Here is a 15,858-nt window from a genome sequence, read left to right as displayed (position 1 = left end):
TAAGGGCTGATATTGTAAAGCTTTCTCTAGGAAATATTCATTTAAATTAAAAGAGAGATTTGTGAGGGGTCTAATATTGATTAATCAAACATGCGTAATTATATATAGTTTTTATAAAATAGAAGGAGATCAATCTATTTTTGATCTGAAAGCATATGAATATAAGCTTTTATAAGGCTTCAGTTTTGTTTAACATTAGCGTTGTCTAGCCACCACATGCCTTTATATTCTGTGATATGGTTCTGAAATGCTTTGAATATTAAAAACGAGAAAGATTCAGTAGGATTGTCCAAACTGTATACTGATAAAGCACTAGGCTTCCGTCAGCCGCTGAAATCCTCCTGGATATTAATCAGATGCGCCGCTGTATCTCGTGTAAATAAGCCATCTCGCCCTCATCCTTATTCTCTTTACAAAGATATTTATTTCAGCACAGACTCTGCACACAGAAGCAGACGGCACATCTCCCGTCCAATCGGCGAGGCGCGCTTGTTGGATTCACAGCTCCGATTGGTTTGGAAGCACGTCAATCACCGCGTCTTTTCGCGAACCGACCAATCATGAGCGCCCGCTGACCCCGTTCACCCCGCGCAGTGCGCTGACGTGCGCGTCACGTGATGTTTTCGCTGGGCTGTAGTGATGTGTAGACACCATGAGTGAAGCGGGCAAATAAAGATTTATAATGGCAGCGAGCGATGATGGAGGCTTCGCGAAGATGCAGCGTTTCGTCGTGCTGAACATTCACCGGGGCGATACATCGGGAAGCAGCAGCACGGATTACTGCAACGTCTAATTGTATCCGAGCTAGCCAACAAAATGGGCCGTGCATCGGCGTAAAGCGGAGGTAAAGTGACCTTTCATTGCATTGTCCCATGGAAGATCGGCCGCGTTTACCGAATCACGGCGTCATGTTGACACTGGAGGCTCAACCGCGTCGCGCTGTCACGAAAACATCCGCGAGCGGCATCTCTTGTGCTGCTGCCGGGGAGCCTCCATCCTCCTCCTCCTCCTCCTCCTCCACCTCCACCTCAATCAATAACAGCGGCTGCCGTTTGCCCATGCACTTATCAGCCTCCTCTCATTGCCAGCCACAGAGGAGGTACCATCCGCCTTACCACTTTAAAGTGCACCATCTGTTCCCGGATGAGAGCCCTCAGGATGCTGTGCTGAGGAAGAACCTGCCAGCCCTACAGTATAAGGTGCACGACTCTGCCTTCTGCCGCGTGCTCAGCGCTGACACCACTGCTGCCGCCCTGGCCGCTGCCGCCGCCTGCTCTGGTGGCCTGGACCGGGACATCTGGAAGTGTGGCTATCTGCGAAAGCAGAAGCACGGCCACAAGAGGTTCTTCGTATTGCGGGGCCCCAGCAACCTCGGGCCCAGCCGCTTGGAGTATTACGACAGCGAGAAAAAATTTCGCAATGCCCTCAAAGCTGCTGCTTCTGGTGTCACGTGCCCTGCCAAAAGGGTGATTTATCTGTCGCAGTGTTTTACGGTTAACAAGAGGGCTGATGCTAAGAACAAATACCTCATTGCCCTTTATACTAAAGACGAATACTTTGCTGTTGTAGCCGAGAGCGAACAGGAGCAAGAAGAGTGGTACTTGTCTATAACGGAACTTATGACGGAGGGGAAAAAGGGGCAGTTGGACAACGACGAACTTGATGATGGCTATGGGACGATTTCACCGGGAACTATTTTCAAGGAGGTGTGGCAGGTGAACGTTAAGCCTAAAGGCTTAGGTCAGACTCGAAACTTAATGGGGGTGTACCGTCTGTGCCTTTCCGCCAAGACTATTCACCTGGTGAAGCTGAACTCGGAGACGCCTGCCGTCAACCTGCCGCTAATGAACATTCGACGCTGCGGTCACTCCGAGAGCTTCTTCTTTATCGAGGTGGGCCGCTCTTCTTCCATCGGCCCTGGCGAGATATGGGTGCAAGTCGAGGACTCTGTTGTGGCGCAGAACATGCACGAGACCATTCTAGACACTATGAAGGCTCTGAAGGCCTTTCCTGACTTTAGGCCAAGGAGCAAAAGCCAGTCATCTGGCTCAAATCCGCTGCCGTTTATTACGACTCGCCGGCATCTCGGCAATCTCCCCCCAAGCCAAACTGGCCTCCAGCGAGCCTCCCGAACGGATTCAATGACAGGCACGCCGCCCACAGGGAAAAGCAGAGGGCGGGGTCAGCGCTACCGCACCTCTAGTGAGGGCGAAGGCACTCAGGACCGCCCCCTCAGCTCTGGGACGGGCAGCTTGGTGCACATCAATACCCCCATTCTCAGTGTGGGCCGGGAGGAAAGCGGCAGCTGCTGCGCTCATGCATCACCCAATCAGGCCCATCACACCCGCTCCGCATCACTTCCCGTATCTCACTTCCTGTCTGCCACCAGCCCGATCAGTGTGTCCAGCAGTAGTGGGCACGGCTCGGCTTCAGATACACACACTCGCCCCTCAAGCTCCTCCATTTGTGGCTCCCCCAGCGACGGAGGCTTCAACTCCTCCGACGAGTTCTGCCCCAGCCCCTGCGACTTCAGGTACTTTCACGCAAGCTGTACCACACCCGAATCCCACGGCAGCACCCCGCCGATTAGGGATGACTACAGGCTGACTGAGTATATGACTATGGATTGGCACAGAGATGGGGCGAGGACGTTCGAGGAGGAGAGCAGTTACATGGAGAGGACTTTCCTGAAGCTGGCACACTCGTCCAAGCCAAAGCTAGGCGGCAGCTTAAGCATCACGCAGCAGAAAGCCACGCAGACCTCATCGTCTTTTGATGAACCGATGGAGTCTAAACGGCAGCAGGTTTGCTCGTGCCTGCTGAAGTCAGCCTATAAGTCTTACTCTGAGTTACATCACCCAAACAAGCCTCCCTTGCTCAGCTCTGAGTGTCAGAAGAAACTGCCAAAAGACGACGGCTACATGCCTATGATCTACAGCATGGCTTCTTCTCCTAATGCAGATTACACCCCTATGCAACCCCGAGCAAACCACCCTGCGTCTCTGGACGTCCACCCCTGTTCCTCGCAGCAGTCGGACCGGTACGGATACATGATGATGCTCCCTAGTGACAGCCCCTCGAGTCGGGAGCAGGCGGAGTACGACGACTACATGGATATGTCACAGCTTACAATAGCTGAAGGCTTTTCTCAAGCCTCGCCCGATTCCCTCAAGGCCTCGTATTTCTCGCTTCCGCGCTCCTACAAAGCCCCGTCACGAGAAAAGCACGAAAAGGCCGAATACGTTCCCATGTCTCCAGCTGATCCCATGAGTCCTCCTAGTCCCGGGGAGTATATTCACATGGACTTTGGTCCTCGTCTCGCTCACCCCGCTCTGTCTCCACCCTCCGCAGACTCGCCCTCCACACCTCCGCCCTCTCAGCCCTGCTACCGGATGTGTTGCTCCTCTCCAGACCATGATTACTTGGGTCTAAACATGGATAATCTCCTAAAGGACCGGCCTCCGCGACACTCCCTCGTTGCTCCATGGAATCCCCCTAATTACGCTCGCCCCTTAGGGTGCTCATACGGACAGACCTCCGCTAATTTAGATCCCGAAAAGGTGCACGGTGAATGCGGAGACGTTCCCTTAAGAACCATGCAGCATCTTTGCATCTCCGAGCGACTGCCGTTCACTCACACGGAGCCCAAAGTCATCAGGGCGGACCCGCAGGGGCGAAGGCGGCACAGTTCGGAGACTTTCATCCCCTCGCCGGCTACCTTTGCTAGTGGTTGCGGAATCAGGCCCTCAGCCAATCAGAATCTCCCCGAAGCTAGCAGATGGCAGAGCTCCTTCGATAGCATGTGGTCGCATCCGGACGCCTCCCCAAACTCCGCCACAGGTGGGACGCCTCTGAACACCTCATCCAGCTACCTCAACTACATCGCTCTGGACCTGAGAGAAGTGGCCCGGGTCACACACGACGCTCCACGCCCAGCCCATAGCAACCTCCAAGAGAGCGACGCTTACGCTGGTATAGACTTCTCCGTTTCGGGAGGACGTGCCAATGCCTCAAAAGGTTGGTTGCATCTCTGTCTCCCCTTATGCTACAAGATAAGTGGCAGCAAGTAGCCCTGTTAAAGCTTCAAGATTCATTTCTCTGCATGTCCTGCAAACCATTTGCTTATGTGATGTGAAGCAACGTGAATTGTGCACTTTATTTATATATATATATATCGTATAACTCTGTACATTCCTGAGGAGAGACTACGCTAAATTGTCTTTCAGCTTGACATGCTGTTCTTATAGTGAGACATATGAATATTATTGCTGTTTACTTTCAAAGACATTCCCCTTTTTTTTTCTTACTGATTTTCTTGATCCTGCACTTTGGATAGCACTGGGTTTTGAGCACTGACTTTCGATGTGCAAGTGTGATATTAAAGGAACTCGCTTGCATAAAATACTCACTTTCACAGTTTTGACAGTCAAGTAAAAGCTTCCACTGAGATGACCTTTTTTTCTCTGAATGTTGATTTATCAAACATGCATCCTTGCTTCTGACAAAAGCTTTTTTTTTTCTCGCGTCTACATTGATTTAAACGACAGGGTTCAACGCTAAGGGTTTGTTCTACTAATCCGATCGGGCCAATGGTTCAGTTTTTTAACTTGCCCTGCCAAAATTTTCACTGGGCTCACCAAAACAAATAAATAAATACATTTAATAGCTATTTTATACCCACATGTATTAAATAATGTGTCAAAAATAATGTTTATAATTATTAAAATGGTAAAAATCATTTAAATATATAAAATATAAATAATAAAAATATTTTTTAAATGTTAATAATGAGCAAAATTATGTGTTAAAAAAACAAAAAGAGGGGCGACGCAGTAGGTAGTGCTCTCGCCTGGTTCGAGCTGGTTCGAGCCTCGGCTCAGTTGGCGTTTCTGTGTGGAGTTTGCATGTTCTCCCTGCATTCGGGTGGGTTTCCTCCGGGTGCTCTGGTTTCCCCCACAGTCCAAAGACATGCGGTACAGGTGAATTGGGTAGGCTAAATTGTCCGTAGTGTGTGTGTGAATGTGTGTGGATGTTTCCCAGTGATGGGTTGCGGCTGGAAGGGCATCTGCTGTATAAAAACTTGTTTTATAAGTTGGCGGTTCATTCCGCTGTGGCGACCCCTGATTAATAAAGGGACTAAGCCGACAAGAAAATGAATGAAAACAAAAAGAGCGGTATGGTAAATGTGAAGGTATTTTATTTCAGTTTTAAATTATTTAACAAAAGATGGCATCAATCGGGCCAGTAATGATCCCGTCTACTGTCCTAAGCGTCTCTCACACTGGCCCCGGGCCATCGGGCAGTCCTTATTGTTGAGCCCTGAACGATAACACCACACTCACATTGTCAAGGGGTAGCTCACCCAAAAATTATGACAATTTTTGATGAACCACACTGAAAAAAAATTCTTCAAAGATGATTCCTTGGATTTACTCAATTTTTTTTTTACGTTAAGTGGTTGTAAACAATTTATGTGTGTTGAATTTAAACAAACAAATTAAGTTGAACATTATTAAACTTAATTTGTTTGTTTAAATTCAACACAAAGAAATTGTTTGCAACAGTTCTGCATGCAACACTTTTTTCAGTGCAGTTTGAGTTATTGTTTTGTTCTGTTGAACGCAGGATATATATAAAAGGATATAAATACAGTATATATATAAGGAAGATCTACTGAAGAATGCTGGAAACCTGTAACCACTTCTATAGTATGTCCTATTAGAGGTAGAGTTGGTTTTATATTCACATATTCAGACATTCTCCTTAATTATATCATTTAAGAAAAGTATTCTTTGCAAATTATAAATAAGAAAATCATACTAGCAGCCAATGATTATCAAAGTACAACATTGTTCACAGTGAATTTGATAGTGCTAATGTTGTTTTGAAGTCATACTCGCATGCTAATTCCGATCGAATATTCAAAGTAATATGGTAAACAATATAGGGTCTTCTAAATGAACGAATGTGCGAATATAAAACCAACTTCTGTTATTTCCTACTATGGATGTCAATGGTTACCGGTTTACAACATTCTTCAGAATACTGTCTTTTGTGTTGAACAGAACAAAGAAACTCATATAGATTGAGTGTGGGTCAATGATGACGGAATGTTTCATATATAAACGATGACATCATTATTTTGAGTGAACTATCCCTGTAATCAATTTTTTTTTGCAGTAACGCTTAAAACAAGGTTTCATTTGCATTAACATGGGTTAACTAGCTTAGTTAATGTTAAATTAACAATGCCCTCAATATTACAGCATTTATTGATCTTGATATTACCGTCTTTATTGATTATAAATAGTTTTTTTAGACAAAGTGTAAGACTGACAGACTGTTAAAAATCTGATATGGCGTAATAATCAAGGAACTACCGATTTATCAATAATTGATTATTTCTAGCCTAGAAAAATAGCAACTTGTCAATTTCTGTCTGTCTGTGTGCATGATGTGACTTGGGAAGAGTCGAGCTTTAAAAAGGGAAACTATAAAAGTTCTTTGAGCGAGATGCTAATGGTCTAATCTGATCTGTTCAATCAGAACAACAAAACTCTAATAGGCTGGGAACAAGTAGAGTGAGTAAATGATGACAGAATGTTTCATATAAATGTTCACATCAATTTTTAGTGAACTATCCCTGTAATGAATTTTCTTTGCAGTAACGCTTAAAACAAGGTTTCATTTGCATTAACATGAGTTAAGTACGGGTGATGCAGTTGCACAGTAGGTAGTGCTGTCGCCTCACAGCAAGAAGGTTGCTGGTTCGAGCTTCGGCTGGGTCAGTTGGCGTTGCTGTGTGGAGTTTGCATGTTCTCCCTGCGTTCCCATGGGTTTCCTCTGGGTGCTCCGGTTTCCCCCATAAGTCCAAAGACATTCGGTACAGGTGAATTGGGTAAGCTAAATTGCCCGTTGTGTATGAGTGTGGATGTTCCCAGTGATGGGTTACAGCTCGAAGGGCTCCTGCTGTGTAAAACATATGATGGATAAGTTAGCGGTTCATTCCACTGTGGCGATCCTTGATAAATAAAGGGACTAAGCCAAAGGAAATAAATGAAAATACATTTTGTGTTCAACAGAAAAAAAGCTCAGTTTTTACTGCAAAAAATTTGATTTTTATTTAGAGCTTTTGCCATGTTTTAAGTCCAAAAATATTTTTAAAAATCTATATTTCAGAGTGAAAACAAGATTATTTTGCTTGATTTAAGGCAAAACTCATTTATTTCTGAAAACAAGATAATATTTTTTACTTGTCTAGAAAATGATTTAAGTACATTTAGATATTTGGACTAAAATCAAGACATTTTTTGCAGTGTTGTAACCATTACAGAGTTTAAAGCGAGAACTATCTTTTTAAGTGTGTAGAATCACACAAACAAAAGCATCTGATCATCTGTTTCTTTGTTATGATAATATTTCCCAGCCGCTTCATATTGGACTATTTTTATAAACATAAGAGAGGGAAAATTTTATATAAGAGTTTTTAAATAGAACCAGTAACATCTGATGTAAAAAATATAAATATATTTGGGTCCCACTCAAACTAAAAAACAATCCACTTGTTTTGGAAATATACTCATTTTACATCTGCCCTAGTGTTAAACAGTTGAGCTTTACCATTTTTTTTTATCCATTCAGCTGATCTCCAGGTCTGGTGGGAGCTTTTTAAGACGTTGCAGACACCCTGTAAAAAGTCTTATAATGTCTTCAATTTCAAAAACAATATTTTAGACCTTAAAATATCTTAAATTCACTATATAGATAGATAGATAGATATATATATATATATATTTTTTTTTTGCAATGCACACACACACACACACATATATATATATATATATATATATATATATATATATATATATATATATATATATATATATATACACATACACACACACACACACACACACACACATATATATATATATATATATATATATATATATATATATATATATATATGTGTGTGTGTGTGTGTGTTTATTGCAAAGAGATACACAACAGCTGTTAGACATGTTTACAGCAAATTTCCCTAATTAAAATTTGTAAGAAGGGAAAGAAAGCTAAAGCAACACATCCCTTTACATGATCTTCCATTAATACAAAAACTATTTACTGAAGTAACTGGGCCATTACAAAAACAACCCTTAGTGTTTAGCTCTGTATACGTCTAATATTTCACTCGTATGGGTCTTAAAAGGGTCTTTAATTTGACTTGAAACCTGCAGAAACCCTGTTTTAGCTTAGCTTAGCATAGATCATTGAATCAGATTAGACCATTAGCATCTCACTCAGAAATGCCCAAATAATTTAGATAATTTTCCTATTTAAAGCTTGACCCTTCTGTAATCACATCATGGACTAAGACTGACAGAAATTGGAAAATTACAATTTTTCTAGGCCGATGTGGCTATAGGAACTATATTCTCATTCTGGCGTAATAATCAATTAATGATTAATTGATATGGCAAAAAAGTTCCTTGATTATTACGCCATATCATAAGATTTTTAATTTTCTGTCAGTCTTAGTAATTGAAGTTATAGTAGTTCAATAATCAATTAGTAATTCAATTTAAATAGTACCATTTGACCAACTGTAAATAGTTATATACAGTTTGACTATTTTTGAGAGTATAGTTCCTGGCCATATTATCAGATTTTCAATTTTCTGTCAGCCTTAATACACTTTGCATCCGAAACAAGTCAAGCTCTAAGAAGAAATATTATCAAAACTCACTCATTATAAACGAGATGCTAATGGTCTAATCCAATTCAGTGATCTATGCTAAGCTAAGCTAAAAGTGCTCCAGCCAGATGCAGAGATCATCTGAATGAATTCTAAAATGATCAACTAAACAGTTTAACTCTTGGAGAGTAGTGTATTGAGCCTATTTCCCCCCCAAAAAGAGTGAGGTGTTTCTTTAATATCACCATAGTAAACTGATAAAGCTACACTGTAAAATAGTTTAAACACAAATAGTCAAGACTACAAACATTTTTTTGTTGCTTTTACTTAAGTTAATCAGGCTTCAACTAAAGTGATTTACTGATTTTGTTTTTCATAATAAAAGTTGGGATTTTAAAGGAACACGTCACAGTTTTTTTGGAAATAGAGTTAAACAGTTTTATAGTACAGTTTGACCAACTCTATATATAGTTTGACCATTTTTGAATCTATTCTGCCATTCTCTAGGTGTGGCGGAAGCACTTTTAGCTTAGCTTAGCATAGATCACTGAATCAGATTAGACCATTAGCATCTCACTCAAAAATGTCCAAAAAATGTTGATAATTTTCTAAAACTTTTCTAAAATCTAAAACTGGACTTTTCTGTGATTACATCATATACTAAGACTTATTTTATTAGTCTTAGTCGTATTTTTATAGGTCGATATGGCTAGGAACTATACTCTCATTCTGGCGTAATAATAAATAATCAATCAATGATAAATTGGTACGGCAAATTACCTTGATTATTACGCCAGAATGAGAGTATAGTTCCTAGAAAATAGCAACTTTTCTGTTTTTTTTCAGTTTTAGTACATGATGTATTCAAAAAAAGGTCAGACTTTAACAAGAAAAATTATCATATGGCATCACCATATGTGGATAAGAACAGGACATGTGTTTGGATATAACTCATTTGTTTGACCACACTTGATTATTTTTGTTAATTTATTAATTTGCTGGAGATTAGAACTGAATTTAGAAATAGTTTTGAAACAAATCGTTGAGCTTAACAAGCTAAATTAAATATGTAGGCCAATGGATGTGTCCAGTGGAGTGAGTTTCCACCGTTTCTCCATTTCACCAAAGTAAAGGAGTAAAGTAAAGAAAAAGTAAAGATGCTGAATGGAGGAGGCTTGTTCTTTATCCTCGCGCTGCAGATGCTCTGTTTAACTGTTTTCTCACTAGTGAAGCGTTACACTTACAAAGTCCGCTATGTAAATAGCAAATGCGCCATGGAGCGACTCAACTGACTCTTAAAGGGAATGTGAGATGGACTCTGATTGGTTTAATACACGTTATGCTCAAAACACACTCAGAACTCATTAAGAGAATAAGCACAACCCTGTTAGACCATGTGATGGGGCGCAAAGAGTATTTGTCCATCCCTAAAAGTGGATTCAGACACACCCTTAATGCTTTTGCACCAACACTTTAGACTTTGAGCTTAGATCGTTAAAATAGAGCCCTTTATTTCAGTTGTATATTTTTCCTAATTGTATTTATAGATTGGGTGGTTCATTCCGCTGTGGTGACCCCTGATTAATAAAGGGACTAAGCTGAAAAGTAAATGAATGAATGAATTTATAGATCGTTAAGCGTGAAAATACTCACAACACATGCAAGTACAGAAATGCACTGCAAATAGCACGGACAGCAGCGAAAGTGTGTCAGGGTACCCCAAACAATTTATATATTGTTTATTAGAGTTTATGAAGATGCACTCCTACTGCAGAATCATCCCAATTAATCTAACATTATAAATTATTTCCAAATATTGATATTAAGTCATCTGGAGAAATTGTATTCATGTTGCGATAGAAAAATCGCAAGATAAAGTAGTATCGCAATGTTAGATAACGTACAGTTGAAACCAGAAGTTTACATACATAAAAAGGCGCACAACCATTAAAAAAACAGTCAGATGTTAATGTGACTAATCTTTTTCTCTTTTAGGTAGGTTAGGATGATCACATGTGTATCTGTTCTGCTTAATAGCAGAATAATGAGAGAGAGATTTTTAAGAATTTTGTTTGTTTTAACTTTTCTCGAAAGTCAAGTTTACACACAATAAGATTATTCTGCGCCTGAAAAAGCTCAGATGGTGGTGTCCAGGTTTTGGAAGTTTCTGATTGGCTAATTAACAACATTTGAGTTCATTGGAGGCTCAACTGTAGAATAGTATTGAAGGAAAAGCTCAAACACACTGTTACTTGTGTGACGACATGGGAAAATCAACAAGCCAGAATCAACTACAAAGCCAGATTACCATTAGCTAAATTACATTGGGAAAAAGAGTAATTTCTGGAGACATGTCCTGTGCTCTGATGGAGCTAAGATTGAACTGTTTGGCCATAATGACCAGTGTTACATGTGGAGGACAAAGGGGAAAAGCTTACAAGCCTAGCAACACCATCCCAACTGTGCAGTATGGGGGCGGCAGCATCATGTTGTGGGGCTGTTTTGCTGCAGGAGGGACTGGTCCACTTCACAGCATAGATGGCATCATGAAGAAAGAACATTATGTAGAAATACTGAAGCAACATCTCAAGACATCAGCCAGGAAATTAAAACTTGGCCACAAATGGGTTTCCCAAACAGACCATGACCCTAAGCATACTGCCAAATCAGTTAAAATGTGCTTTAAGGACAACAGAGTGAATGTTTTGGAGTGGCCATCACAAAGCCCTGATCTAAATCCTATAGAAAATTTGTGGGCAGAGTTGAAAAAGCTTCTGTGAGCAAGACAGCCAACAAATCTGACTCAGCTACACAAATTATGTCAGGAGCCAAAATTCCTGCAAACTAATGTGAGAAGTTTGTAGAAGGAGACCCAAAACATTTGACCAAAGTTATACAGTTTAAAAGCAAAGCTAAAAAAATACCAAGGAGATGTGTGTAAACCTTTGACTGTCTAGAAATTAATAAAAAATTCTCAAAAAAAAAAAAATCTCATTATTCTGGCATTTAGCAAATGTAAATGATTTAGGTAATCCTAACACACCTAAAATAGTAAACATTTATTATGATTTACCATCAGACATTTTTAAAAATGGTTATGTTCCTGTTTTTAGTGTGTATCTAAACGTCTGGTTTTAACTGTATTTCCAATATGGTGGAATCACTAATTGACGCAGATTTATTGATATCCGTTGTATGAAACCAACGCGCTTTGTCATTGCATGGAAGTCAAACCCCATGACCTCTACTGTCTTGAGCTGCAGGAATGCTAACAGAATGCTAACACTATAATGCATTAAGCATCTAGTAACGTGCGATCTCTGTGTGTGTGTGTGTGTGTGTGTTCGCCCTTGCAGATTGAGTGAGTCGGATGATGCTGGTGCCCGAAGGGGAATCAGGACACGGAGAATCCACTGAACTCTGGACTGCCCAAGAGGACAGAAACCATCCTCAGACCTCCAACAACAAGACTGAGAAACTGCACAACCTCCGTATCTCCCACATAACTGCCTCAACAACCGGTTTCATCTGTCCGTCTTTTTATTTGATTTCATTTCTGTCCGAATGATGATGATGATGATGATGATGATGTTTGTCTTGGGTCTTGTTTACTAGAGCAGGTCCACTAAATTAGAACTGTGAGCTTCAGATATCTAGCACTTCTCGTTTGTGTGTGTGTGTGTGTGATATTAAACGCATCATAGCTCTTAGGTTACAGGTTTGTGTTTCTCCACGCAGCATCGGAGAGATCCGTGTAAATAGGAGAAGCTTGTATATTGAATATCGTTTTTTTTTTTTTTTGTATAACGAGCCAGGTGCTTTGCGGTACCTTCCCATCATGCATCACTCCTTGAGATGTTCGCCATGATTATTTTGTACAGTGTTAATGACTCTTTGGTTTTTGTATCAGGGGTTGCCTAGACACACTGAACACACTGTAAGAGTTCATGTTTGTCATGGTTTATTTTGTAGTGTACAGTCATGGAGTAATCTCACGTGGTGTTTTCATTGCATGGAAACGTCCCTGCTGCTAAAAAAAGGCTTTTTAACTGGGTGTTTTTGACTTGTTTTAGTCCAAATATTTAGGAAATAATTCAATTAAGAAGCATTTTCTAAAAAAGCAAAACATATTGTCTTGTTTTCTGAAGTAATACGTCTAAATTCAGTAAGTTTTTCCTTAAAATAAGCTAAATAATAAGTTAAATAACCCTGTATTCGGTTTTGAGATGAGATTATTGTCTTACCTCAATATTGAGCTTGTTTTAAGGAAAAAAAACACTTAATTTTTAGGTATTATTCTGAAAACAAAATAATATTTTTTACTAGTCTAGAAAAATCTTCTTGATTTAAAAATATTTCAATAATTGTACTGCAAAAACGAGCCAAAAGTGCTTAGCTAAGAAACCCATTTCATTTGCAGCGCCCCCTTTTGAGTGTTGAGGAAATATTGGGAAATATTCAAAAGTACGATGCTTCAAAACAAATACAAAGACCTTTTGTCGAAAAAAAAAAAAGAGCACTTTGTAGTGGAGACAGTGTTACGGAGTTAACTGGATGCTACCTCCTGTTCACGCCATTGGGAAAAACACTCACGAAATCCTCTCAGCCTTGCCTGTATTCGTGTAAAATCAAGTATTGAGATGCAAAATACTATTATTTCCACAACCTTTTCTGTCGGAAAAATGCAACGCCGCATTGTTTACATCAATTCAGAGTGTTTTTTAGGCCTCGATGTAGCCAAAACACTGATGTTTACTACTTTCTCGTGGTTATTTATTTATTTATTTATTTACTTCCATTTCACTACTAGTCTTATAAACTGCCAGAGTATAGCAGGATAACGTAGTGCTACTTCTGCATTCCCTACATGGTACGTTCTATTTTTGTTAATTTATTGATTATTTATTTATTGATGGTCTTTATTTATTGAATTCAGTGTGGTGACGCTCACCGTTTGCTATTTGTACGTATATAATACTCGCGAAGAGGGGAAGTTCAGTGTACATTTTATTTTGGAAATATTATGGAAATGTTTGCAAATTGCATATGTGAGACGAAGTTCATTTTTGAATTTTACGTATATAAAGTATGTCATATATGCAACATGTTTAAAAATATTGCAAAAATGGCTGCTTACATATATTTGTTCAACCATTAGAATTATAAGTTTGTATATATATATATATATATATATATATATATATATATATATATATATATATATATATATATATATATATATATATATATATATATATATTCAAATCTGAGAGCTTGGCTATATATACATATACATATATATGTATGTATGTGTATGTATATATATATATATATATATATATATATATGTGTGTGTATATATATATATGTATATATATATATATGTATATATATATATATGTATATATATGTGTGTGTGTGTGTGTGTGTATATATATATATGTATATGTGTGTGTTTATGTATGTGTGTGTGTGTGTGTGTATATATATATATATATATATATATATATATATATATATATATATATATATATATATATGTATGTATGTATGTATGTATGTATGTATGTATATACTTTTGTGGCCATATATATGAACATTTATATCCAATGGATATATATATATATATATATATATATATATATATATATATATATATATATATATATATATATATATATATATATATATATATATGTTCACGTATGGCCATATAAATTTTAACATCTAAATGTCAAAATATATTAGCTATAGTTTTATACGGCCATATATATGAACATTTATATCCAACGGAGTATATATATGTGTGTGTGTGTGTATATAGTCAAGTGCAAAATTATATATTATGGTCATATATGAACATTTATATGTACCGGAGTATATACACACACACACACACACACACACACACACACTCCGGAACATATATATGTTCATGTATGGCCATATAAAAGTATAGCTAATATATTTGAACATATATTATGTATAATTTTATATGGCCATTTTTATGAACATATATATCTAATGAAGTATATATATGTATACATATAGTCAATTGCAAAAATATATATTATTGTCATGTATGAACATATGTATATATATATATATATATATATATATATATATATATATATATATATATATATATATATATATATATATATATACATATACATATATATATATATATATATATATATATACTCCATTAGACATTTATATGTTTATAAATATATGGTTATATAAAGGTTTATATAACTTTTATATGGCCATATATATGAACATTTATACTAGTATATATATATATATATATATATATATATATATATATATATATATATATATATATATATATATATATTTATACATATATATATATACTTTGTTACATATATATGTTCATATATGGCCATATTAAAGTATAGCTAATATATTTGAACAAACACGTTCAAATATATGAGCTATACTTTTATATAACCATATATATATATATATATATATATATATATATATATATATATATATATAATGTGTAAAATATATATAAGCTATCATTGCAATATATGACATATATATTATATATGTAATTTGCATAAATTGCCATAAATCAGATTTCTACGATTCTAACGTCCGACAACGTTTTTCCCCCCTCTGGCCTTTATTTTTTTTGTTAAAAACGAAGAGTTCCTAGTCCCTTTTACGCTTGTTACCTGGAAGCTTTATATGAAGAGATTTTTGGGTTTGAGGTTGTGGTTGTGGTTGAAAGCTGTGTAGTAAAGATGTGTAAGCTTTACAGTAGTAGTCCGAACGAAACCATACGTCGGTGACTTTCTCCATTGGTTTGGGTAGCGGCGCATCGAGCGGCCGCTCTCTTTATTTGACTAGCTTTTGTGTCATGCTATTGTGTCATGATATTGCGTTGCTTTAATGTAAGTAAAATGTGAAATGGAAAAGAAAAAAAAAACAGTAGTATACCGTTTCTTGGGGATTCTTTTATACACAATAACTACCGTGACAGCCTGGGGAAATAATCAGACTTGTGTTTTTTATATATAAATATATATATACTAGGGGCTCTACTGAGGTTATATTTTGGGGATACTGATATTGTTTGGACTTGTGTCGAGTTGTTTGCCTTTTACAATGATTAAAAGGAAGAGATGGAC

At 38.0% G+C, this 15,858-nt stretch overlaps 1 protein-coding gene across 1 annotated transcript; it reads left to right on the top strand.

Moving 5' to 3' along the window:
• The first annotated feature begins 616 nt into the window (after nt 1-616).
• irs4a (insulin receptor substrate 4a) lies at nt 617-13,711 on the top strand. Its single transcript, XM_087301888.1, has 2 exons — nt 617-4,017; nt 12,049-13,711. Exons 1-2 carry the CDS (start codon nt 873-875, stop codon nt 12,051-12,053), a joined length of 3,150 nt encoding a protein of 1,049 aa, XP_087158014.1. The 5' UTR covers nt 617-872; the 3' UTR covers nt 12,054-13,711.
• Nucleotides 13,712-15,858: the final 2,147 nt, after the last annotated feature.

The sequence above is a fragment of the Danio rerio genome, chromosome 21 (assembly GCF_052040795.2).
Source record: "Danio rerio strain M-AB ecotype USA chromosome 21, GRCz13ab, whole genome shotgun sequence".
Classification (NCBI taxonomy): domain Eukaryota; kingdom Metazoa; phylum Chordata; class Actinopteri; order Cypriniformes; family Danionidae; genus Danio; species Danio rerio.
The sequence above is the reverse complement of the archived record's forward strand: the minus strand, read 5'-3'. Positions and strand labels throughout refer to the sequence as shown.

Excerpts from the sequence above, each read along its gene's own strand:
- irs4a (XM_087301888.1), top strand. The coding sequence starts at position 873 with ATGGAAGATCGGCCGCGTTTACCGAATCACGGCGTCATGTTGACACTG.